The sequence below is a fragment of the Mus pahari genome, chromosome 3, assembly GCF_900095145.1.
Source record: "Mus pahari chromosome 3, PAHARI_EIJ_v1.1, whole genome shotgun sequence".
Classification (NCBI taxonomy): Eukaryota; Metazoa; Chordata; class Mammalia; order Rodentia; family Muridae; genus Mus; species Mus pahari.
Genome location: NC_034592.1, coordinates 36,423,869 through 36,448,678, shown reverse-complemented (window position 1 = coordinate 36,448,678; position 24,810 = coordinate 36,423,869). Strand labels below are relative to the sequence as shown.

General features: G+C 45.5%; 1 protein-coding gene across 1 annotated transcript in view; it reads right to left on the bottom strand.

The window, feature by feature from the left end:
• Positions 1 to 24,810, bottom strand: part of Kif5c (kinesin family member 5C) — a 154,298-nt gene that overhangs the window by 62,816 nt on the left and 66,672 nt on the right. Inside the window, exons 4-10 of the mRNA XM_021192864.2 lie at positions 18,218 to 18,322; positions 13,222 to 13,270; positions 12,915 to 12,970; positions 12,133 to 12,220; positions 9,047 to 9,171; positions 6,633 to 6,737; positions 6,135 to 6,283 (exon numbers count right to left, since the gene is read on the bottom strand). Coding sequence (XP_021048523.1) covers positions 6,135 to 6,283; positions 6,633 to 6,737; positions 9,047 to 9,171; positions 12,133 to 12,220; positions 12,915 to 12,970; positions 13,222 to 13,270; positions 18,218 to 18,322 — 677 coding nt within the window. The remainder of the gene's footprint in view (positions 1 to 6,134; positions 6,284 to 6,632; positions 6,738 to 9,046; positions 9,172 to 12,132; positions 12,221 to 12,914; positions 12,971 to 13,221; positions 13,271 to 18,217; positions 18,323 to 24,810) is intronic.

Here is a 24,810-nt window from a genome sequence, read left to right as displayed (position 1 = left end):
GGCTAGCAGTGAGAAAGGGCAGCGACCTTACCTGACCTTACCGCTGACGGCCAGCTGTGAGCATGGGTCCTTACCGTAACTTTAGAAAAGTGGTTTGTAGCATCTGCTATAACTACATCGCACCCTGTGACCCATATCTACTCTTACCAACAGCTATGTCCACAGGCAACAGACACTGTAATGTTATTGACAATAGCCCCTAAATGAAAGAACTCAAACACCTACCAACAGTACAATGAATACATTCAATAGACTATTACATAACTATAAACACTAAACTGCTACACCCAACAGTGTGAATTAATTTCCCAGACACAATGATGCATAAAGACAGCTGAATGAAAACAGTACTGTGTGACCTTATGCATGTGAGGTTCAAAAGCCTTACATGCCAGTCCCAATCCATGTTCATCCGGATGGTGGTTACTCTTGAGCACAGAGCACTGGCTAAGCAGGTGCGAGAGGTAGGCTTCTAAGTCAACGGGAGATGGTTATGTGTTTGTGTGCATTTGTAAATGTTTATGACTGTATATTCTTACTATATGTATTCTATATTAATAAAAATGCATTATAGAAATAAACTTACATAGAAAGGCAACATCTCTACACCTATATGCAATTTCTGGATCTTTTGGTTTTCCCCACATATTTACTGCCTACACTCATACATACTTAGACATGATAAGTCAACACAGATCCTGGTGCCCATGACCTAGATATGTGCCTTTTAAATGTGTGTGTGTGTGTGTGTGTGTGTGTAAAACCTCTGGAAGACCTTAACCACTGAGCTATCTCCCCAGCCCCAGATAAGTGTCTTTATTGTCCAGTTTAGCTTCCAAAAGAATTTCAGTTAGTTCATAATCACACATGAACTCAGTAAGACACCAGGAAGTGGGAAAGGCTCTAAAGGCCAATTTTATAATTTTGTCTGAAGTCTAACTGTCACACATTGCTTAAAAATAAGGCTTATTCAGAAATGCATCAGGAAGCATTGTACAGGAAGCTTCGCAGCACAGTGCGATAATCTATCTAAGGTGGATTAGACCCCACTAGTGCAATGCAGTCTCAGATGATGGTTTGTTGTTATGCAAACAGCATGGCAAGAACAGCAAAGTCCTGTCACCCAGGGTGGGGACAGTCTCCAACACAGGTGACCTTTGGGGCTGTATTCGAGTTATTTACTCCTGAAGCTGTGAGACCCCGTGATTAACCCTAACGTGTGCTGACACATTTGCAGATTTACCGCTGGAACTCATATGAACAGCTCAGCTCACAGCACTGAGCAAAGTCCTACTCCATGGCTCCTTAGGGGAAGAGTCCTTGTTCAATCTTCTTTCAGCCCTAACAGAAGACCCACTTGGCAAGAGGTAACCTACTGTGTGGATGCTATTATCATGGTGCCTGTTTCCTGTGTGGCCTTGCTGCGGAGGTTCAAATATCACTTCAGTAGTGTGTCATCTGGGTTTGCCTGGGTATTAGATCTCTTATCCCTCCAGGGAGAATAAATGAGGCTGGGTTTTTCTGTTTTTGATTTTTGTTTTTGTTTTGTTTTTTTAAGACCTTGAAGCTTACACCTTGGGGAAGAGTGTTACAGGTGTAGCCAACAGTGATCAGAGGACCAGCCCACCTACTCACATTTGGAGACAAACACCGATGTGGTTATATAAGAAACATCTACTGTGAAATGAGAAGACAGCCACCTTTCAGCTCTCAAGTGTCATCACCTTTCCCGGCTCCCTCAGGCCCTCCATCACAAATGTCCAGTTTGTGCATGAAGAGGCACACACTTAGGTTCTAAGAGGACTAAGCATGTCTCCTTCAAGAGGCTGGGCACTAACACTCTTGAAGGCATCGCCATCACGTGCACTTGAAAAAGGCCCCCTTGCCTGTCTCCTTACTGATCTCGTGTACTTACATTCGCTGGCCATCGTTCTAAGTGACAAGCACACTGGGGATCTTCAGAGTCTCTTCTAACTACTCAGGCCTCCTGAAGGAGCCAGAAGATGCTTGTCCCGGGTACCTCTCACTTTGGTGTCTTCCTTTGCTCTCCAGGTGTTCCACAGAGCACTCGTATTTGAATAAGGAGGCTCTAGACAAGCAACCTCATGCCCGCAGTGCATGGGAAACGTCTGTAATGTATGCTCTACATAAGAAATGTTAGGAGAGGAGGGGAGAGGGTAAGGGTAGAGACTGTGGTCTCTGCAGTGGGTATCCAGTATCCCATCTCCATCTATCTGGGTTTACTGGGGAAACTGGTGTGGCGGGGGGAGGGGACAAGGGGGAATGAATGTAGAGAGAGACAGAGAAGGACAAACAGCATATTCTCCTCTTAGTTTTCTAAGGAAACTGGCTCATGTGTCTGTGGGGGCCACAAAGCTAAGTCAAGTCCAAGCAGCCGGCTTGAAATGCAGGAGCAAGTGTGTATTCTGGTCTTCAGTTCTCACTGAGAAACATCAGCTTTTGCTCTTCAAGGCCTCTCTCTGAATGATCAGGAGGGTCATGCTCATTACCCAGGGTCATCCACTTGACTCAGTCACCTGAGTGCAAACATTAGCCGTCTAAAAACACAGACGGAGCAATAGCTGGAGTCATGTTTGATTAAAGAGCTTAGCCATTTGGGGTGTGAAATTTACATCACAACTTCTGATCTGCCCGGGTCTCACTGCTGTGTAAACAGCTACACTTTGCTCAGAACTCATTTCTGCTCCAGAACACTCTCCAGGCCTCAAAAGGGCTCCCTGCCTCTGAGGAAAAGGTTAGTCACGAGGGAGGAATTAAAGGTCTTATGACTATTGAAGAACAGCATCTCTTTCTCCAAGGGCTATGGTTACCCGCTGGTATCCTAGCAACAGGTTCTCCAACAGAGGTGAGTGAACTCTCGGTTTCATGTCAAATGCACCAATGTGTGCACCTTCACTAAGCGGCTCACTCTACCTCTGCAGGTGTGTTGTTCTCACACTCTTGTGACGTGAATTTAAGCGTACCCTACTCAGTCCCTGCTGGGTCCCCCTGTCACTATGGCAGGCGGCTTGATTAAAGTGGCGGCATGGCTTCCTTCTGAGAGCAGTGCACACCAGGAACACAAATGCTACCACTCTCCCTGCGTCATCAATCCCCTCTCACAGTTAACAAACAGTCTGAATTATTCTTGCTGGACCGAGACATACTGATCTGGGCCACCTCCACCTCCGCCAAACCAAGGCGCATGAAACAGACTTCCAAGATCATGGAGTGATTTAGGCTCACACATGTGAAAGTCACAAATATCTTCTCTGAAAAATGCTAGAAAAGAAAGCACTACGGAAGGGTAACTTAAAACTAAAGAATAACATGCTTGAGCATAGAAAAAAAAAAAAAAAACAATCAACAAAATGTCTTAATTGGGCTTTCTGATTCTCAGGTATCTGAACTACCTGTTGCTCTCTGATGCTGGGCACTCAGAGAGCTAAAGGGGCAAGCTTGATCAAATAAGAGTCCATCAGGGTAGATTTTCCCCTGAGAATCCAGTATTAAACCTAAAATCCTAACACAGGCTGCTGGGCTCGTCCCAGGTTGCTTCAGGCACCTGTGGACACTGCTGAGTTTCTACACCTTCAAAGCACATGCCGTGAATAACTCAGCACATCAGTGCATTTCAGCCCAGCAGAAATATACACCTCCTCTGTGTCCTCAGGAGAACCAAAGAAATCATGCTGCCCACAGTTCTGCAACAAGAATAAAATGAGCACTGGTTATCTGGCACTTGGGACATAACCAGCAGCTCTTGGGTTCAAAGTGCTCGATCTTATTATTCTTTCTTAGCTTTATATCTTTGTTATATATATGAGCACTCTACCTGCACGTACACCAGTGCACCAGAAGAAACCATCGGATTCCATTACAGATAGTTGTGAGCCACCATGTGGTTGCTGGGAATTGAACTCAGGACTTCTGGAGAAGCAGCCAGTGCTCTTAACTGCTGAGCCATCTCTCCAGCCCAGTATTTAATCTTACTCACTCTCGTATACCATGTCTAATCTGATGATCAGATCCATGTCTGCTGTAGAGTTGGGTTCAGTGCACATAGTTAACAATAAAGCAGACAGAAAGCCCATGGACAAATCCACTCTCCCTAAAGAATCAATTAACATGTGGAGAGAGAGAAAGGAACAAACGATCACGTATTCCAGACTACTGACTAGAAAACAAACTAGATCCAAACCCAGGTCAACTTCTAGGGGCAGTGATGACACAGCTCCCTGACAATCCTCCACCATGAACCTGAGGCTTGCTTGCTTCACTGTTCAATAAGCGTGCAGCTTCTGACCACTGCACACGTCCCATGCTGGAAAGCTGACGCCAGTGGCATATGTATTCTCTGCTTGCATGCACTTCAGGGTCTGATACAAGAGGCAGACCAACTATTTCACCTAGAAACATATTTGATATTACATTTTATCTCCTGGAATCCTAAATTTCCTGTAGTATTTCTTTACCCATTAGTTCCAGATATGAAATTCGATTTCATTCAAACTGTCTTTTATATGGCAATGCTGCACCTTCTTTCTAGTCTAGTCCTACCCACTATCTTTCCAACCCTCAATACTGCCAGCGTATTTAAGGTGAGCTTGAAGTCAGTGGTAGCCTCCTTGGTACCAGCCCTTGGGCAAACTCATATCATCCTCCTCCCATAAGTCCTTGGAAGGAACCACTTCATCTCTACAGTAGAGAGATACGATGCTCAGAGAGAAGTAAGGAGAGAGCGGGTCAGTGGCCAGGAAACAAAGGTGTCACCGTGCTTCAATGCCACTGCCTCAAGCCTGTGTCAAATCAAAGTCGTCATTTAGGAAGAAGCAAAGGACCCGGATCCTTTATGAGATAGATTAGTCCTACAACATTGCAACACAATTATTGTTTAGACAACCCACAGCCAAAGAATCCCATGTCCTGCTGAGACTCAGAAAATGTCTACAATGTACGATGCAGTTCAAACAGCTGTAGCAATTTTCCATAGAGCGCCCATCTGCGTTTGAAAAGACTTCTTGGGCATTACCATACAACATACTCCCAGGACTAAAGCAGGGGAGCACTGGGAGCCCCACTAACACCCGAGGCAGTAAAGGTGCACAGAGACTGATCAGCAGCTGTTTGACACTGAATGTAATGATAGGAGAATCCACCCCAGCACATCTGTCTGGGATCAGCACAATGAGCATCAACGATGCTCAGACCATCCAAGGCCACAGTATCCCAACACCCAAAAACACAGCTGAGAAGACAGGGTCTGGAAACTGAACAAACAAGACTGAAGAGGTCAGCTGTAGGCAGCAGGGTAAGGTAGATGAAAAGGACCATGTCAAGAAGGACAACAAAGCCAGGTGTGGTGGCACAAGCCTTTACTCTCAGGACTCTGGAGGCAGAGGCAGGCAGATCTCTGTGAGTTCGAGGCCAGCCTGGTCTACAGAGAATCCAGGACTGTCAGGGATGATTACACTGAATAAACTCTGTCTAGAAAAACTGAAAAGAGGGTGGGGTTGGGAGTAAGGAAGGTAAGACCCTACCCACACATATGAAGACTGCTTTAGCTCTTTCATGCTTGCACCTGCTAACATTCAGAGGCAGGGCACGTTGACGCGGGCCTTTCAAACAGTGAGAATGTGGTCCCACCCTCTGGGTTAACGCATTGGGTACCTTTCCTCCATTATGCATGCCTCTACTCTGCCCTTGTATCAGTTTCTGACTGTTTTCATGAATAACTTTGCAATGAATTTCAAATTCCAAATACTGGAGTTAAAAGTGCTTATCAATCTTGAGATTTACGTATGTGAAATCCTGTAGAGCAAAAGGTTAGGCTTTGAGTCCACAAAGAACAAAAGCAGCTGCACCAACAAGTTGGGTGTTTTGCTTTGCTTTGGTCAATATCATTCTTCAGACAGGCGCATTCCTGACCACTACTGAAAAACAAAAAACAAAAAACAAAAAACAAAAAACCCTGCAATCCCTGTTGCCTCCCTAAACAGAGCCTCAAGTTTACAGATCACCTGCTAGATGCAACTGAATAATTATTGGCCCCTTTGACCATTGCCCCAAGCCATTCACACCTATGCTCCACTCCCTAGCTCAGAGCTCGGCTTCTGAGACCCGCCCACACGCACCTCTGTCCAAACATCAGCGTGGACTTGGTCTCGGCTTCGTTGAAGACCGAAGGAGAACAGCAAATGACGATGGTGGTCCTACAGTTCCCACCCAGAGAGTCCTGGAGAATCCGAGTCATCTTGCTGTCCCGGTATGGCACATGTGTTTTCTATTTAAGAAAAGAAGGGGTATTGGTTTTGACAGCCCATTCAAAGAAAAACTACAGAAGCAAGCTGGCCAAACTGAAACACGTGGAAAGAGGATTTGCAGCCAGGTCTTCGGATCTTGCCAAAGACTGTCCATGCTATGACCCGTGTCACAGGAAGTTAGCAACACCATTCATACTTCCTAGTGGAGTGGAGCTACAGACAACAGGCACTCCAGCCAGGAATCTCTCCTCCAAAGAGGAAAATAAATGAGCGTCTGGGATGTGTGGCAAGCCATCCCAATAAGAACACACAAATCCCAAAGGCAGCGTCTCACAATGCTATTTAATAGATGGTGACAGGATTACTTACTGTCCCTTCTGCCAAGGCAGAGATCACATTTCCAAGAGCGGACAAAGACTTGTTGATATTTTTAGCTTCGTCAAGAACAGCTCCCTCGGCACCAGTTTTGCTGACCTACCAATGAACAGAAAAGGCAGGGAGGACTGTGTGAGCACAGAGCAGAAAATCGGAGCGCAGAGGGGCAGCAGGCAGGCCCTGCAGGAAGGCGGGGAATGAAGGTAAGAACCACCCCACCCAGTGGTCCCCGGAGCCGGAAGCTGAGGATCTGATCTCCCCTGTTGTCATTTTCCTCTCAATTGGGTTTTAGTGAATGGCTGAAATGGCTCAAATGGGAGAACTGCAGATACTTCCCTGGGGGGCATCCATCCAGGAAACCAGGCTCCTGAAGTGCTATCACCACTGTGAGCTGGGTCCCAGGGGACTAAATCGCAGCCTCCCAGTTACATGGGGTCTGGTGCCGCACAGTGAGGAAAACATGAGCCCAAATTCCAGGCAAAAGAAGTGGGGATGGGTGTTCTGATTGTTCCTTCTCTACTTCTTTTCCAGTAGCATGGAGGAAGGCAGTGGGGAGCAAAGAAAGAAAAGAAGGGGTGTCTAAAACGAAAAAGGCTTGGGGAGACACGCAAAGACAAGGATGTGTTTGATACACTATAAATTTGGTTTTTCTTCTATAGCCCACCATACACGGTGTCTCCTCCACTGCGTTAGTACAGATAATTTCACATTGACAGCATTTAATATAGATAGAGGGGTTTACAAATGCTGCCAATTTTCTTTTTTAAGGAGAGGAGAGGATTCATTCAGTGAGATTTGTCTTGGTTTTCTGAGCAAAAGCAGGGTGAACAGCTGCTCTCCAAAAAAGAAAAAGAAAAGAAAAAGGAAAGAGGAGAAATAACTTTAAACTGAACAATGATGGACTTGAATGTAGATAAAGAAGACTCCCTTCACTCCCCAACCACAGAGGGGAATGTTGTCCAGGAGCAAGGTTCTGAAAATAGTACAGACTTCTGACCCAAAAATATGAAAGGCAGAGACATCATGGAGTAATGGGCCACAAAACTCAGCAGCTTATGACAGGCATTTTTAGACGATCTCTAATTTGAGCATCTTAACTCCATGAAATATTCAAAGCAGGGACCATGCATCACCTTCCCCGGCAGGCAAGGACAATGAGCCCCAGAGGTACCACTCTGGCACCCTAAGGGAAGGATGACCCTTTGGGGTGATGAGATGGAAAGTCCAGAGCTCTGGTCTCAGGACAGTACACTCATATGGACTCATCCAGGGGAAAAGGAAGAAAATCATGAATTAAAAATCCAAGCAGGGATGCTTGAAACACCTCCTAAGTACCCTTAACAAGAAGCGGCAAGTGCCAGCGGGAGGCGGCTGTCAGGTGTATTTCAACCCTAAATAACTCATCACTACATGGCTCTCTGTATGGGCTTGTACCCAGCATGGCAGTCCATCCAGTCCATGGTCCGTCTAGAGCCAAACAACGTGCTCCCTTCATCCTGATGAGTGACTGAGAATGTGGCCAGCCCACACACATAACATTTGAGATGCCCAGCCAAGTAAGAGGACAATTCAAAAACCATGACTTACGGGGACGTTTGTAGCCATACTTAGGGTTCAGGAGGCAATCACCTGTATAGCTAGGGAGACTGACAGCACTCAGGACCTGCTCTGATGGGAACAACCAGCTGATGTCACTGATGATGGCAGAAAGAAAGTGTGCATGTATGCTGGCTCTATGATGCTGTCTACAGGGGTTGTGCCCGCCAGAGGATGGCCATGGGAACATCCCCTGGCGCTGTGGAAGGGGGCTGGCATGGGAGGAGTAGTGATTCTGGACGTGGTCTTAGCCAGTGCCTGGGAGCACGGAACAGAGAGCAAGTGTGGAAAGAGGAGCACAACAGAACCAGAGAAGCCTTGCCAACCCAGATGACCCAAGGTCACCCATATGAAACCTATTACTTCAAACCCACTTCCAGAACGGAAACACAGGCAGAGCCCAGGTTGCAGACCTTTCCTCAGCAAGGCAAAGGTGAAGAAGCAGGGTCGACCGTGACCCCGGGGCACAGCCCTCCCCAGCCTACTGTACGGAGTCCATACAACAGATGGCTCCTTCCATCCTAAGGGCACCCATCCCACCTTTGTGCAGCTGCCTTACCAGGCTAAGTCATACTAACACCTGCTTAGAGCCCTAGGCTACAAAGCATCGGTGAATCAGAGCCTCTGACAGGAGCTGGGCACTCTTAGTCCACAGGACAAAATGAGAAGGCAAAGAAACATGATCGTACCAGGCCTCAACACTTTAAATTTCTTTAAAACCAGAGAGTAAAAGGCAACAAAACTTCTACAAAAGTACACGTGAGCAAATAACAAGGGGGAAATTATAGATAATATAAATAAGAACCAATTACCTTTTCACTCCCAGCCAAATCAACCAAATACAGCTTCCCGCTGAGTTTTTTTTCAGTCTCCACATTCTCTTGCTTAATATTAATCAGGAAGATACTGTGACTCCTCGAGCTGTGTTCGTTCATGTCTGAAAAGGAAAATAAATGGTTTACTGCTCTGCAGAGAGCTCGGCAGCACAGGCAGCAAACCTCTAGTCTTTAAAAACACAGCCAATCATGTCACCCTGCTGCAGCTCTCTGCAGTCGGTGAAGCCAATTTGGGAACGTATCAGAGGCCACTGTTTCTTGTTTTAAAAAGAAACAAAATAAAACAAAACAAAAAAACTCATTCATTGTAGAGAGGGCAGATTTACAGTGCTTTCAAGTAACAAAGGAATGAAAGACTTCCAGGGTCGACCAGAAGCGCTATATCCCATACCCCACTCTCTCAACCACCACGAGGGTCACAGCTTCCTTGCTGGTCCTGTGGAAGCCCTGGAAGTTTATTACAGTGTAGTGCCTGATACAGTTTGTCCTGCCCATGTGTGTAGCCTGAGCGTCCCAGAACTACCAGAAGCTTCCTTCAAGGAAAATTAAGACACATTCCTCTACAACCCATATGAAACATACACTGGCCTCCCAGGTTAAATGGTCAGGATAGCGAGGAAAATGCTTCCCCTTACAGCAGACCCAGGAAGGGTCCCCGGCAACTTTCACCATTCCCCAGAAAGCACCTCACCAGACTGCTCCCCCCCCCAAAAAAAAAACCTCTGAAGATCCCATTTTAAAACGTCACAAATAAATAAATTTAGCAATGCTGCATGCTAGAAAAATCGACGTGTAAAAACCATTTATGTTTCCATTCCTGGCCTAAAAATATTAAGAAAACAATCTATTCACATTAGTAATGGGAAGGATAAAATAGGAATAAACTTAAAGAAAATGACAGAAGCTACAAAATGCCACTCAAAGGTATTAAAGCAGACACAGATGAATGGGAAACATAAGCCATGATCGTTTATTAGAAGATTAAATGGTGCTAAGATATCAACATTGGCGCTGCTGAGATGGCTTTAATAGATAAGGCTTTGCTGAGCAAGCACAAGGACTGGAGTTTGGGATCCCAGAACCCATTTAAAAGCTGGTCAGGCACAGCAATTATCTGTAACCCTGGTACTGCAGAGGCAGAAACAGAGGGGCTCAGAGCTAGCTGGACGAGCTGGAACTGATAAGGACTGTGTCGGTAAAGAGGCTGACTCAAGAAAAATAAAATGTGAAGATCCAGCCAAAGAGAGATACAACATCAACTTCAGGCCTACACATACAAACACACATGCACACATGAACGTGGACCGGCCCCCTTGTGATCCTGATTACATACCAGACATTAGTACACATTTAAAAAAAAAAAAAAAAAAAAGGGTTGGGCATGGTGGCGCACACCTTTAATCCCAGCACTCGGGAGGCAGAGGCAGGCAGATTTCTGAGTTCGAGGCCAGCCTGGTCTACAAAATGAGGTCCAGGACAGCCAGGACTATACAAAACAAAACAAAAAAATACAACTGTATCAAAATCTCAATGATATTACCTACAGAAGTAGAAAAATCTACCCTAAACTTTTAAAAAACTACAAAATCTCACAGCATCTTGAATAGTCAAGCTGATCTTGAAAATTAAAACCGGAGCTGGGGAGACGGGACAGCCCGTGAAGCACCTGCCGCAAAGGTCCGTGGGTTCAGGTCTCAGCTGGGGAAGATGGAGCACTGTGGAGACACTTGGTAAGATGTTGCCCACAATGCAAATGGACTTAGCAGAGCACTGTTAAATATACTCACCACACTAAAATGGAAACCGGAGCTGGTAAGATGACTCAAAGGGTAACGATGCTTGATGTCAAGCCTGGCATCCCAGTTCAATTTCCAAGACCCACACATTAGAGGAAAACTTTTGGGAGTGGGTTCTCCCTAGCTTCCATGTGCACATCTACATAGCATGCGTACACACGTGAGCATGCACACATGCGCACGCACACGCACATACACACAGGCACACAAATAATGCGGAAAAACCCCTGACAGAACGCTAAGGACACTAGTAACATTCTGCGTGCTCAGCACTGAAGCCGGCACACTGTGAATAATTCATGGCTGACAGCTTAGGAAACACAGCAGGAAAGGCTTGCTATGTACATTTGAATTTTATGTACATCTGAATTTCGGGCAGAACAGCAAGAAGCAGTGTTTCCTACCCGGCGTGCAAGCCTAGGTCAGCTCTGAAAACTGCTGCGTACATAAGCGTCATTTCACAGGCTGTGGGGTGAAGACTGCTGAGTTACAGAGCTGGAGCCCATCCGCACAGGAGCCTCAGACCTGCTCCTAGAAGGGTCTAGAACCAACGACTGCTTGAATCTCTTCTATATACCTTTGCTCCCTTCCTCAGCAGCAGGCTCTTCCTGGGGCAGCTCCCAGGCTTAGAGTCCTGACAGTTGGTCAAGCCTGCAGGCCTAGCCTGCAGCACGTTGCATCTTCCTCAACATCAGAACCCAGTGCATCAATGAACTGCACTGCTCACGCATCCTCTCCTTGATTTATTTTTTTCTCTCCCGAACTTGAAATTCTCAGTTCCTTCAGCTCTGTGTGAACTTACACTCCCCTGTCCACATCCCTCTGAAAGGGACAGCGCTAGTCTCTTTACGGAGTCTCTGCCTTGCTGATATACATGCTCAGCTCTCAGGATGAGACAGGCACCTTAGCTCACGTGACTGTGCCTGCTGCGAGCACGTGCTTCAGGGACTCCTTGGAAGCTGCCCATTCTGCTGACACCCTCTTGTCATTATTCACCCTCTACAGAGGTAGAACCCCAACTGTTTTTCCTTGTGTTTGGCATGAATTTAGTAGCTTGGATTTTCTTTCTAAGACTTTGATCAGAACCCAAGGAACCTCAGACAATGCTTCAAGACCTCAGAGTGCTGCATACACTCGCTCGGCACAGGGTCTGCCTGCTCACTGCTCTCTGCTACCTTCCCCCACATCCTCATCACCCAGCTGTCCTGCACAGAGAGCTGATATTGCTGTGCTACAAGACAGCATAGACATCACCCCCACACTTACTTGTCACAGCCACGTGTCGGTTTGCTTTGCCCTCATCGATCACATCCATGACCTCCTCCGGGCTTGACACAAACCTCTCCGTGCACCCCTGCAAGAGTCAAAGGTAGGGCAGGTCGGCCATTACAGCGGTTGCAAAGCAACAGCATCTCAAAGCAGCTAAGCATCCTTTCTCCCCTAAAGGTACAGCTAAACAGAAAGGCAGTGATGCTGACCAAAAGTGTTTCCCCCTTGCCTGGGGCTTGGATTCTACATTAAAGAGAAGTATGAGCTAGCCCTGGGAAAGCTAGATGTAAAACTGGAGGAAATGTTCATAACCTAAAGCAATGCTTTCAGGAGGCAGAAATTAAAAGAAGAAAACCTATCAGAGGGGAGGTAATGAGAATGTACTGTCTAGTCCTCCATCATTCATCATCTCAGCACAATAGACAAGGCTACAATAGACTTCTGTGAGGTGCACAGCATACACCATTGCAGTCAATCCCAAAACCTCTTTTAAAAAAAAATAGTAGTACTTCAATAATAGATTTCATAAAGTGGGCTAGATAATAGCTCATAGCTTATACATGAAGCACTGGATTAGATTCTCACCAAATAATAATAATAATTTACCTACAGGAAAGCTACAGTTGAAGAGCCTAAATACTGGTTGTTGGGGGTTTCTTTTATAGTTTTATCAATGTTATCGATAACTATGCCTTTTGGATACTCTTTATATTATTTCATGTAGTATTTGCACAGTAACCAGAGAGACATTAGCTGCATTGCCCCAAGTCTTTGCATACCTTTACATAGGGGACTCTGTTTTTGTCTTCATGAACAGCCAAGTTGGTCTTGGACACTGTGGTGGTGAAAATGATGGCATGGAAAGAAAGAAAGGGAAGTTAAAAACCCTGTGCTCCGCGAAGAATAGCTATGGCTACAGAAGAGAGGCAAGTTTAAGCTGTGGCTGGGAAGAGCGCACAGCCTGAAGGCAAACATCGCTCTACATTTTCATCAACTGTCCAGGCAGAAGCACACTAACGCATCTCAAACCACCGCACCCCGGACTTCAACTACAGAGCGAACACAGTGCACTCAGGTGGAACTTACCGTCAAGCAAGTCTCTTATTTTGTCCAAGTAGATCTCAAAATAGGAAACCTAGTTAAAGAAAAATTGAAATTGAAATAGAAACACCATACCACATTTTAAAACCATCACTATCAAATTCATGAAAGCTTTCACTGTGGCTGAGAAGAGGGGACACCAAGGGAAAGGTCAGAGTCCTGAGCACAGAGCCACAGCCACCCCTCGTGTGTTCCTCTTGCTTGGCCATTGCGACTTCACCCATCTGTCAACCGTGGACCATTCTCTAGCTCTCCACTTCTGACTCCTCTGGTACCACGTGTTCCCGACGTCGATAGGCTCTTGCAAGAGAACCCAAGTTCAGCCTTAGCTGAATATCATGAATATCAGCCTTAGCTGAATGTCCATGTTTGGTAACAGCCATAAGAGAAAGCATCCTAAACAAGTGTTAGTCAGACATAGCAGACTTTACCCAACTGCGTGTTGTCACAGCCTCATTAGACCCACGGGAACAGTGCATGAAGGAGAGGCTAAGGATGCCTGAAACTACAGGAGCTCAGACAGGTACCTGAGAAGGGACTGGTGAAGACACCAAGGTCTGGAGTCTGTGATGGACTGGAACAGATGTGGTTTAATAAAGACTACTGGCCAGGTGTGGTAGCTAGGCCTATGCCCCAGATTAGGAGACTGACTGAGAGGATTGTTGTGAATCTAAGGCCAGCCAGGCCTACAGAAGATATTCTTTCCCAAAAACCCAAACCAAACAAAAGACGGTTAGACTGTGGAAGGAAAAGGATGCCTTCTGAACAATTATTCTCAAGGTTTGGCCAACCCCACATAGATCAGAATGAGCTACAGAAGCACGGAGCCCTGAAAACTACTACTGCTGCATCAGAGCCTCAGACACCAGAACCCAGAATCAGCTTCTCAGTTCCCAGATGACTTGTCTGATAGCTGCACTAATGTGATGCTTAAACTAAGAATGAGTTCTGAGGAATCGAATGTACACATGGCCTCAACTTCCCGATCTGGCAAATGAAGCTGTTAGTCTTTGAGATGTGAAACATTCTCTCCAGGATTTTACACACTGCCTATATCAGACTCTTTCCTCCCAGATAAAACTTCCCCCATACTCATAAGCACCTTTGCAATATAAGTAGGAAGATGCACAAAATGGAAATGCAGGGACAAAAAATGGAGCAGAGACTGAAGGAGAGGTCATCCAGAGGCCAGCTCAGCTTGGGATCCATCCCTTGCACAGGCACCAAGCGCTGACACTATTACTGACGCCAAATTGTGCTTACAGACAGAGCCTCTAAGTGGCTCTACCAGCAGCTGACTGAGACTGATGCAGACACTTAACAGCCAACCACTGGACTGAGGCCAGGGACTCCTATGGAAGAGTTAGGGGAAGGACTGAGGGTAGCTGAAGGAGATTGCAACCCCATAGGAAGAACAACAGTATCAACTAACTGGACCCCTCAGAGCTCTCAGAGACTAAGCCACGGACCAAAGAGCATACATGGGGCTGGTCCATGGCCCCCGCTACATACGTTGCAGAGGAATGCCTTGTCTGGCCTCAATGGGAAAGGATGTGCTTAATCTTGTAAAATCTTGAAGCCCCAGGGAAGGGGGAACTCTAGCAGGGTGAGGTAGGTGTGGGAGCACCCTCTCAGAAGCAAAGGAGGGGGAAGAGACGTAAGAACTTGTGAAGGGGGGACCTGGAGTGAGAGGGGGCAACATTTGGAATATAATATAAATTAAATAATTAATTTAAAAAGGAACAAAAATATAGTCGTGGGCTACATGATAACATTAAGCAACAGACCACATTCATGGCAGCAGTTCCACAAGACCGTATTGTCCAGTGATATCATAGATCCCTCGTTTTGCCTAAGTTAGCTATGAGGCTTACAGAACGATACAACTGTCCTACAACACATTTCTCTGGATATACCCCATCATTAAGCCAGCCTCGATTGTCGCCGTACAGCTGTAAAGCTGGGCTGTGCCTGCCCAGGTGAAACTTCAGGAGCAGACCAACCTCACCTACGATCTGGGGAATGGGAAGGCCCCTCTGCCCTGACACTAATCTCTGTTGCAGCTCAGCCTTGGCCTGTTATCTTTTGTATGCCTTCATCTAGCACCACCCACAGGCCCAATTCCCAGCAGCTTTGAGATTCCTACTTTGAAATCTACAAGCAGCAGCTGAGTGTCCTGGCCCCTGCTCCTGGGTACCTGTACCTCTACTAACACCTGTCTGTCCATCTGCCCAGCGCATTCCACCTCTCTGGTCGTCTAGGTAGCACATGCACTGTGCCACTGAGCTATGCCACCAGCCCCTAACTGCTCTCTCTAACCTTTCACGTTGCCACACTCACCTCTGGGCAGTCCTCAAAGCCCTATTATAGTCATCTCTAACCAGGCTCTCCTGAAGCTGGTCTCATTCTGGTGTCAGTCTATTCCAGCTCATGACTGTCTGACTGCCATTAATTAAGATTCCCCACTACCCCTGAGATTTTTTTTTTAAATATTTTTCATACATGCACACAATGCATTTGCTCATATTCACTGTCAACTCTGGAGATCCTAAACATGTGATTTTTTTACTGCCACAAATTACAGAGAAAATCAATTACATCTAAAAAGTAGCCATGAACCATGTACTGCCAAGCCTGGCAATTAGAATCCTGTTCCTGTTTAATACAGGTTAAAATCGGATGCTGATGTATTCAGCTTTCGTGAGTGTCAAATTTCATTTTGTTATTTCAAATGCTTTGTGTGGCCAGGCAGAAGGGAAACCAATAGGCATCATTCGGCAGAAAAACCACAGCACGATCAGAAATAATGTTCAAAACCCCCATGGGACACATTAAGGAGCAGATTTTCAATATTGCTTTAACTGGGTCCTTTTGGTTTAGCCTGTTGGCACGTAAGTTCAGAATGCAGACACTGCTAACCCATCCACTTACAATTCTTATTAATAAAAAATCAAGTTTAACTAAGAAATGCACAATGGGAGCCTGGACGGTAAGATTTGATTCTAGAGACTGAGAGAATATTCTTCCCTTCTTCCCCCCCCCCCACCATTTCAAGCCAGCACCATTCTTAATCATAATAAGATTCTGACGCAAGGCACTATTTCCAGGGCAGTAATTGGTTTAACATCTTACTCAGGATTATCACTTAAGACCTCTACAGCAGTTTAAAGTGTGTCAGCATAAACAGCCGTAAAGAAGCGCTAAACTTCTAAGTCTTGATCCCATCAAAGCTACAAGCTCTGTCTCCTCAGACAGGAGGAAGCCTGGCGAGGTTGCCTTCAGCAATGGGGAGACCTGTGGTGTGCTGGATGTAACTCAGAAGTGTGCAAACAGCAACAGCTTTTTGAAATGTAAATTTCGGAAAAGCTTGTTGTAGAAATAAGTAAGGGGAGAGGTTTAAGGTTTTTGATTGCTGAATTTATTTATTGTATGTGGGTGTGGGAAGGGCCTGAGCCCTGGTGCACAGGTGGAGAAAACTTGTGGGATGCAGGTCTCTTCCACATGGGATGCTCAGGGACTAAACTTGGATTGTCAGGCTCGGCAGCAAATGCCTTTACCCACTGAGCCATCCATCCAGGCCAGAAAGAAGCGTAATACAATGAAAAAGGTACCAAGTATCAGTTGGTGCTACTTGTAACTTGGCCCATCTGTTTGTGTCTGAACTTCTGCTCCCTCATTACTGACCCACTGGGTCTTGTGTACCAAGGTTTACGCCTTCAGGACAGTCCCTCCACTGAGCACCCTGCCTTCTTAGAACAGCCTCTCTCCTCCCTGCCCTTCAGCCCCTCTAGGCACAAAGACGGAGAAGCAGACATTGTATGTATCTGGGAGCACAGAAGCAGGGCAGGGACTGCTCTAGGCTGGCCAGCCATCTCCTCCCCAGGAGACGGCAGGATTGGAAACAGAGCATTCATCAAGGAGCTGCCATGCTGTCCAAGACGCTCAACAAAACAGAGAGCGAAGTTTAGACTCAAAAGGCAAGTGAAAATGGAGAAGAGTAGGGGTACAAGGTAGTGTGTTTGGGGGTATGTGTGTGGAAATATTAAAGATTTACATGAGAACGATAACTATACAGTTTGAGAATAACTAAGCTCCACAAAAATGTGGTTTTAAAGGATGAATTTTACTCCATATGAACTCTCTCTCTCTCTCTCTCTCTCTCTCTCTCTCTCTCTCTCTCTCTCTCTCTCTCAATTTAAAAACAAAGGAAAACCCAGGGCTGGGATTCCCTAATCTCCACAGCCTGTTCTATACTGGTCACACAGTCGCCACCTTATGACATGTCCCTCTGTTTAAACAAGTAGCCTTCTGGAATTTACAAAGAAGTCCAAATTTTATAATTCAACAGAAATAATAATAGAGTAGAGGTCTCCCTTTCAATTCAAGTTTAAGCAAGATTAGCATTTCTGGGTTAAAATAAAATAATAACACAGAGAAAGAGAAAAAAGGCAGGCGAATTCCCAGCCAACACTTCCCAAAGCGAGATGAAGACGTCATTATCCAGGGAACAGGGGAGTGCATTCCTTCTGAGAACCACACTATTCATGACAGCATTTGAACTTGTGGTAAGTTTAGCCCTGGTCAAAAAAATATTTCCAAGTTTACTTGGCCATACAATGCTTTCCTCTGGCAGCTTCCCTATTGGTAACATAAGGGATTATGTCCCAGGGAATTCTCATGGGGAACGGTGTCCTGACCCCCACACAGACATATTCCTGGACTATCCTCAGAAAGGCAAATAGGGGAGAATCCAGGCAATGTGTATAATGATTCTATCCTAAAGGGGGCTTGTATGTTTTTATGTTCCTATTGCAAGCATTCCAAATGCTTGTTATTGACTGAAATTAATAAATAGTCTCTGTTTCCCACAGAATGGCACTTGACGAAAAGAACCATCTTGTACATCTAGATAAGAGGAGAAAGACTGTGGAATATGACTTGGGGCCTAGTGGCCTGTCTTGTTCTTAGTAATAGCACTTACCTTGATATGAAACTCCAGGTTCTCGTCCATGGAATAGATGTGATCAAAAATATCATGTGCAATCCTCGGTATGATACCCATAAGCTGAGGATCATGCAATTTCCCCTATAACAAAAGATACAGAACAGTCAAAGGAGTGCTGGGAAATACAGGAGAGAAATCAACAGGGTTCTGCCTTTTTCAAACAATGTCGTTTCATCTGTAAAAATCCAAGTTGATTGTGTGGGTCGTGTTTTGTTTGTTCCTGTACAACAAAGAGAAGTTTCTAGAATGATTGGTAGGGAAGGCTAGAAATTGGCTTCCTGGGGAGCTCCCCTCTGTTGCCAGAGAGTGCTGTCCTGGCTGTGGGGAGGTGGGGTCTGTCCTGGCTGGAGGGGGAGGCCATCTCCCCTCCTGTGTGAATCCACACACAGAGAAGCAATGAAACCATGGGAAGAAAGAAGGCGGGAGGTGAACAGGCACGCTTCAGTTTAACCTGTAATAGTTAGAGATTAACCAGTCCAGATAAACTAATCCCAAATCAAACCTGCTGGAGAATGGATAGATCCAACCATTGCCCAAGAATTTCTAAAGCCCTTACCCTCAAAAATACCCTCTTCAGGAGCATTTTACAGAACGGCCAAGAAAATCCATTCCAGTGATCGCATTTTGAAATCTAGAATTCTCCAACTGAATTGTTCTAAATATGTTCTTTTACTCCTTTTAATATTTAGATTGATTTGAAGGGTATTCATATATTCCTTTTTCCCACTTTTATTTAATTTTACCAAACAGGTGGAGGGATAAATACTCTTTTTGAACATTACTAATTACACTTTTATGCCTAGAATTTCTTTTTCCACCTATGAGGGCTGTCAAGAGATGCCCTGAGTATTGAGATGTTGATGGCCTATGGGAGGGAATGGAAGAGACAATATCCAACAATTCCCACTAAAGGGATCCTGAAGTATTTAAAGCCATGGCTAGGTTGTGTACAAGAACTCCACAGAATCTTCTCTTCATCTCCCAGTGAGATGACTATTCAAGTCCTCTCCCAAGTGTGCCACAAATATAGCCTGGAGATCTACAGTGATGGTGTACCTGAAGAAGATTTTAGACTTTTAGGAAGGTATAAAACTCTACAAAGAGTAACACAAAAGCCAGTTTTCTCCTCAGACCTTGGGGATGTTCAGCAACCTTTACAGATTCTCACAGACACCTGGTCCACATCTGCCCAGTGCCTTGAAGGCCAACTCTTTTCCCCTTGATTAATCCTTTCTCCTCGTCACACAGTGCTCTCCTAAAAGGAACTTCCAAGTCAACATTTGAGTTTGCAAGAGCAAAACCCCACATGGACAGAAGCATTAAAGACATGCCACCAAGCACTTAGTATCCCAATGTCTCAGCACATCTGACCCCTGACTCCCTACTCTATTATAAGCAAAAGGAATGCAGAATTCAGATATGCCTGGTTACTCTTCATCTGGCTCTTCTGGCATGCTGCCCTCATCTATCAAGAATGATAAATCAAATGATGTATTTGTGTGTGTGTGTGTGTGTGTGTGTGTGTGTATAAATATTTTTATTAGATATTTGCTTTATTTACATTTCAAATGTTATCCCGTTTCCTAGTTTCCCCTCTGAAAACCTCCTATCCCTTCCCCCCTCCCCCTGCTCACCAACCCACCTACTCCCGCTTCCTGGCCCTGGCAGTCCCCTATACTGGGGCATAGAACCTTCACAGGACCAAGGGCCTCTCTTCCCACTGATGACCAACTACGCCATCCTCTGCTACATATGCAGCTAGAGCCCCGCTCGAGTCCCACCATGTGTTTTCTTTGGTTGGTGGTTTAGTCCCAGGGAGCTCTGGGGGTACTGGTTAGTTCATATTGTTGTTCCTCCTATGGGGCTGCAAACCCCTTCTGTCCTTCTTAGAAGGGGGAACAAAACACCCATGGAAGGAGTTACAGAGACAAAGTGTGGAGCAGAGACTGAAAGAATGACCATCCAGAGACTCCCCCACTTGGGGACACATCCCATAGACAACCACCAAAACCAGACACTATTGTGGATGCCAACAAGAGCTTGTTGACAGGAGCCTGATATAGCTGTCTCCTAAGAGTCTCTACCAATGCATGACAAATACAGAAGTGGTGCTCACAGTCATCCATTGGACAGAGCACAGGGTCCCCAATGAAGGAGCTAGAGAAAGTATCCAAATGATGTATTTACACTGTGTTTTAGTTTGGCTCTAGACGCATTAAAAATGGGGTTGGCCTAGCACTCATGGGTTACTGCATAAAATTAGTGCAGAGCTCAATAGAATATATGACATGTTCCCTGCCACAGGAAGGACTCAATTCATGTCAGTGTATAACGTTCAGCTTCCCACAGGTCCTCACTGAGTTGGGGTGGGGCTGACTTGACCTAAGAAGTTATAAAACAACACCCTACTCCTGGCTACTATCTTATGGTATCTTTTCAACAAACCTTCAGAGCTCTTGAATAACCCATGGTAACCCATGACAGGTTCTTCTCCATGATCCACTACCAGAGAATGACTAGTAATCTAAGTCATTTATACTTTACTTAAATGTGTTTTCCTAGATGGTTCTCTCCCAATAAATCATCTTTTATTGATTCCTGACTTAAAATCAGTCTGCCAAAATGACCTGGGGCAGGGAGTATGTGTGTAATACTAAATAGGATAGACATTTGCTATGACAAACATGTATGCACACATGGAACATATGTGTGGTATGTGGGAGGGTGTGATATATGTGAGATATGTGTCTATTGTGTGGCAGTGTGAAAAGAGTTGTATGTGTTTATGTGTGTATATATTTTTGTATGTATGTATATAATGTATTTGTGTGTAATGTATGTATGTAGAGGATGTCTGAACAATATATGCTCTGTGTGACATATATGGAATGTGTGTGGCATATATTTAAACATGTGGAATACTCCTGTATAAGTAGGTGTGTCTGTGTTTATATAATGTATGTGGGAGATGTGTGTGATACATGGAGTATGTCTGTGTGACATCTATGGAAAGTGTATGTATAATATATATGAATGACTATCTGTATGTGTGCATGTGTGTGCATGTGTGTAAAGATCATACTGCTTCCAGATGAAACATATATACACAGATACAATGTGGTCACCAGGCTATGAAAAAAAGTGAATTTGGTGATCATGAAGGCCCTTCCAGCTGAGGTAGTAGAGATGGATTCCTTAGGAGCCCCCAGAGTGTGCAAGACGATTGAGATCTAGGCTGGGCAGAGGCTGTGGACAGCAGGGGTAAGCTTGCAGCAGCAAAAACAGGAACTGAGAGCAAGCATGCCCTATCAGGGACAGGCAAAGTACGCTATGACTCAGGGATGAGAGAGGCACAGTAGATAGGGTGGGCTGCTGTCTACCGCTCCTCCGAGGGAGTAAACAGGACACTTCACAGCTGTGCTCTGTACAACTCTCTCCAGAAACTTTTCCAACTGAATGCAGCCTTCCAGGAGCAAGTCCAGAAGGAGAACCAGGACATGGTTCACTGGTCACTCAACAAGATTCTGCGTTCTCTGCCAGTGATCTCCTGAACATGCACAGTTTCCTCAAACACTGTAGATGGGAAAGCAAGAAGCCAGCAGTGTTTGAGCACCATGTAGTCTTCATTTTGTTCAGAATCATTAGGAAGGTTTGCGAGGTGGCTGGAGAGACGACAGGCTTCCTATGCCTTCCAGACGTCCCTCTAAACAGAAAGAAAACCACAAGGTGTCTCCAGCCATCTCTCTCAGCATGCTGAGTGCAGGGAATCATCCCTTCCGCGCAACAGACCAAGTGGTGAGACAAGTCGCGCCCTCAGCCTGTCTGCAGCCAGCAGCCCGACATCCTCTCCACCGCCCTGCACATTCTCCTGAAAAGTTCACCTTGCATGATGGTGCCTACCATCCTCAGGACCAACACTGCCCAGTGAGTCCTATTTTACCTGAAAATCCTCCTTAAATGCAGTATCATGAGAAGCTAATCTTTCCAGTTTGATGGAGGATTATGTGTTGTTCTCTTTTAACAGAAGATAAGGGCAACACCCCTGGATATCAGACCCAAAATTGGGGAATTAAAAGAAAAATGCTTTAAAATGTGGCAGTCTGCTCACTTGAGAGCTAGCATCCCTTCTGAATGCATTTGAAAGAGCTCTATGTGTGTGCTGAATATATATAAATCCACCTTTTAGAAGACGCAACGCCTGCAGAGCATTTCTTATTTAATTGTGTTCCGGGATCCTGAACTTCTGTTTCCTACAGTCTACGACTTTAGCTTGCAGTAATCCCCTTCCCCTGGCTTCCGCTTAACAGACCCCTACCCTCCTCCTGCCTCTCAGCACCCACAGAACAACAGGATCCAGCAACATGGTCTGGGCAACATGGTCTGGGCAACATGGAAAGGGGTCAGCCAACTCCGTCCAGCTGCAGGCAGAGGTCACAACAAAGAGAGGTAACTCATGATGACTGACAAATATGTACGCACAGGTGACAGAATCTGGGGAACTCAGATGACAGAGGTATGGAATCCAGCTCCTCTGAGGTCCCTCAGGAGTGTGTTCAAGGCCCCAAAGGCTCAAATGTCCCCACAGCATCACAGGACCGCCACAATCTTCCCCATCAGCTACACCCACTCACTTTCTCCCGACATCTTCCTCTGCAGGGCAGTCTCTCTCGGTGTCTATAGTTTTTAAGTTTTTATGACACTTAGCAAAATACTTTACTTCTGTCAATGATAAACCAATCCCAAAAGCTTAGAATTCATTCTTATAAGCATTCCCTAATAGTTTGGCGATTTAAAATACTAAAGGGTTCCTCCTTCGTGTTACATAACACCTTACTTGTTTTCCAAAACCTAAAACCTGATGGGCTCCCTCTTGAGATCCTGAAGGAACACTCTCTCCCTCTCGTTCCTCTCTTGTCAGTCCTCCATCCTCAGTCTCCAGCAGAAGTGGAGCTGGAAAAGTCTGCAACTACAACCTCACTAGTACCTGCAAGGTCACAGCCCGGTCGCCCTTGAGAAAAAAATTGGGGAGGGGGGGCAAAGTTGGGGTATGGCCACACCAAGGCCAGGTCTTCTGGAACATACTGCTTAGGGAGTGAGGTGCGTAGACAACTCGCTAATATAACCCATGTGTTGGGCAGTAGTCCTGATGAAGAAGAGGAGGCAAATGAGCCTCATGTTTCTTTAATTTGCACGGTCCCCAAACCGCTTGGTCTTCTGCAAAATGGGCAAAAGAAAGTGAACACAACAGAAATGAGATCCTCGGCACCCCAGCCCACACTCCAATCAGTGCACAGAACATCAGAGCGCCGAAGAGTTTAGCCCCGCGCCTTTGAAATCTCCTCTTCAATAGGAATGATTCATGAGCTAAATCTATTCTGCAGCAGCCGTCTCAGGGCTGTTCCCAGGAGGGATTCATAAATGAAAAAATCCTTAGTGTGAAGGATTAAGGATTCATCCTACCCTGCTGCTTGTAAGCTGAATTCTCCAAACTTACTCTGTGGTTGTTTCATATAATAACCTTCCTCTCCTCTCCTCTCCTCTTTCTCCCCTTCCCTCCCTTCCCCTCCCCTCCCCTCCCACCTCTCCTTGCCTTACGTCATCTCACCTGTCAGGTAGGCCTGGCCTTTAGAACAGTAGCTTTCAACCTTCCTAATGCTGCAACACTTTAATATATATATCGTCCCTCATGTTGTGGTGATCCCCAACCATAAAATTATTTTCATAAGTACTTCATAACTGTAATGTTGCTACTGTTATGAATCATAATGTAAATATCTGATATGCAGGATGTCTAATCTGTGGCCCCCAAAGGGATCACACCCCACAGGTTGAGAACTGTTGCTTTAGACAAATTATCCAGCACCAGAGACCTTTCAGGAGCTCCTGGTGAAAAGCAGAAAGGGGGGCAATAAGGTTCCTGTTTAGAAGCTAGCCTGAAGCCACAAGCTCTGGGTGAGAGCACAAGGGAAGTCATCCCTTCCACAGGTTACTCAGTCCTGCTGAGTACCCGACCAGTTCACATCAGAAGGTTGATAGTCATTCAGGTTGTAGGCAAAGTGCACTGGGACCCACTCTCATTACCTAGCCCCAAACACACAGGGTGGGCAGAGCCACCACACTGGTACTGTTTTAACAAATACTTTATGGGGCCTCTTCTCAGTGACAGCCACTTTTTATACATGTGAACAAAAGCTAACAAAGGCTATGAGCATAGCTCAGTGGCAAAGTGATTGCTTAAGCTGCATAAGACACTGGGTTCAAGTCCAAGCAATGAAAATAAAGAATAAAACAATCACAAAGATAAAAACAGTACAAGCAATGAAAATTCCTGCTCTGGGAAATTGCAGTTTCTGCTAAATTCATCCAGTGCTACAAAATCTTCAGTGTTCAAAGAAAATGGAAAAAACCACAATCGTGAAAAAGTTAGAATTTAAAATGTGAAATCATTCCATTTTAAAAATAAATTCATGGGTTGGTGAGGTGGCTCAGTGGGTAAGAGCACCCGACTGCTCTTCCGAAGGTCCGGAGTTCAAATCCCAGCAACCACATGGTGGCTCATAACCATCTGT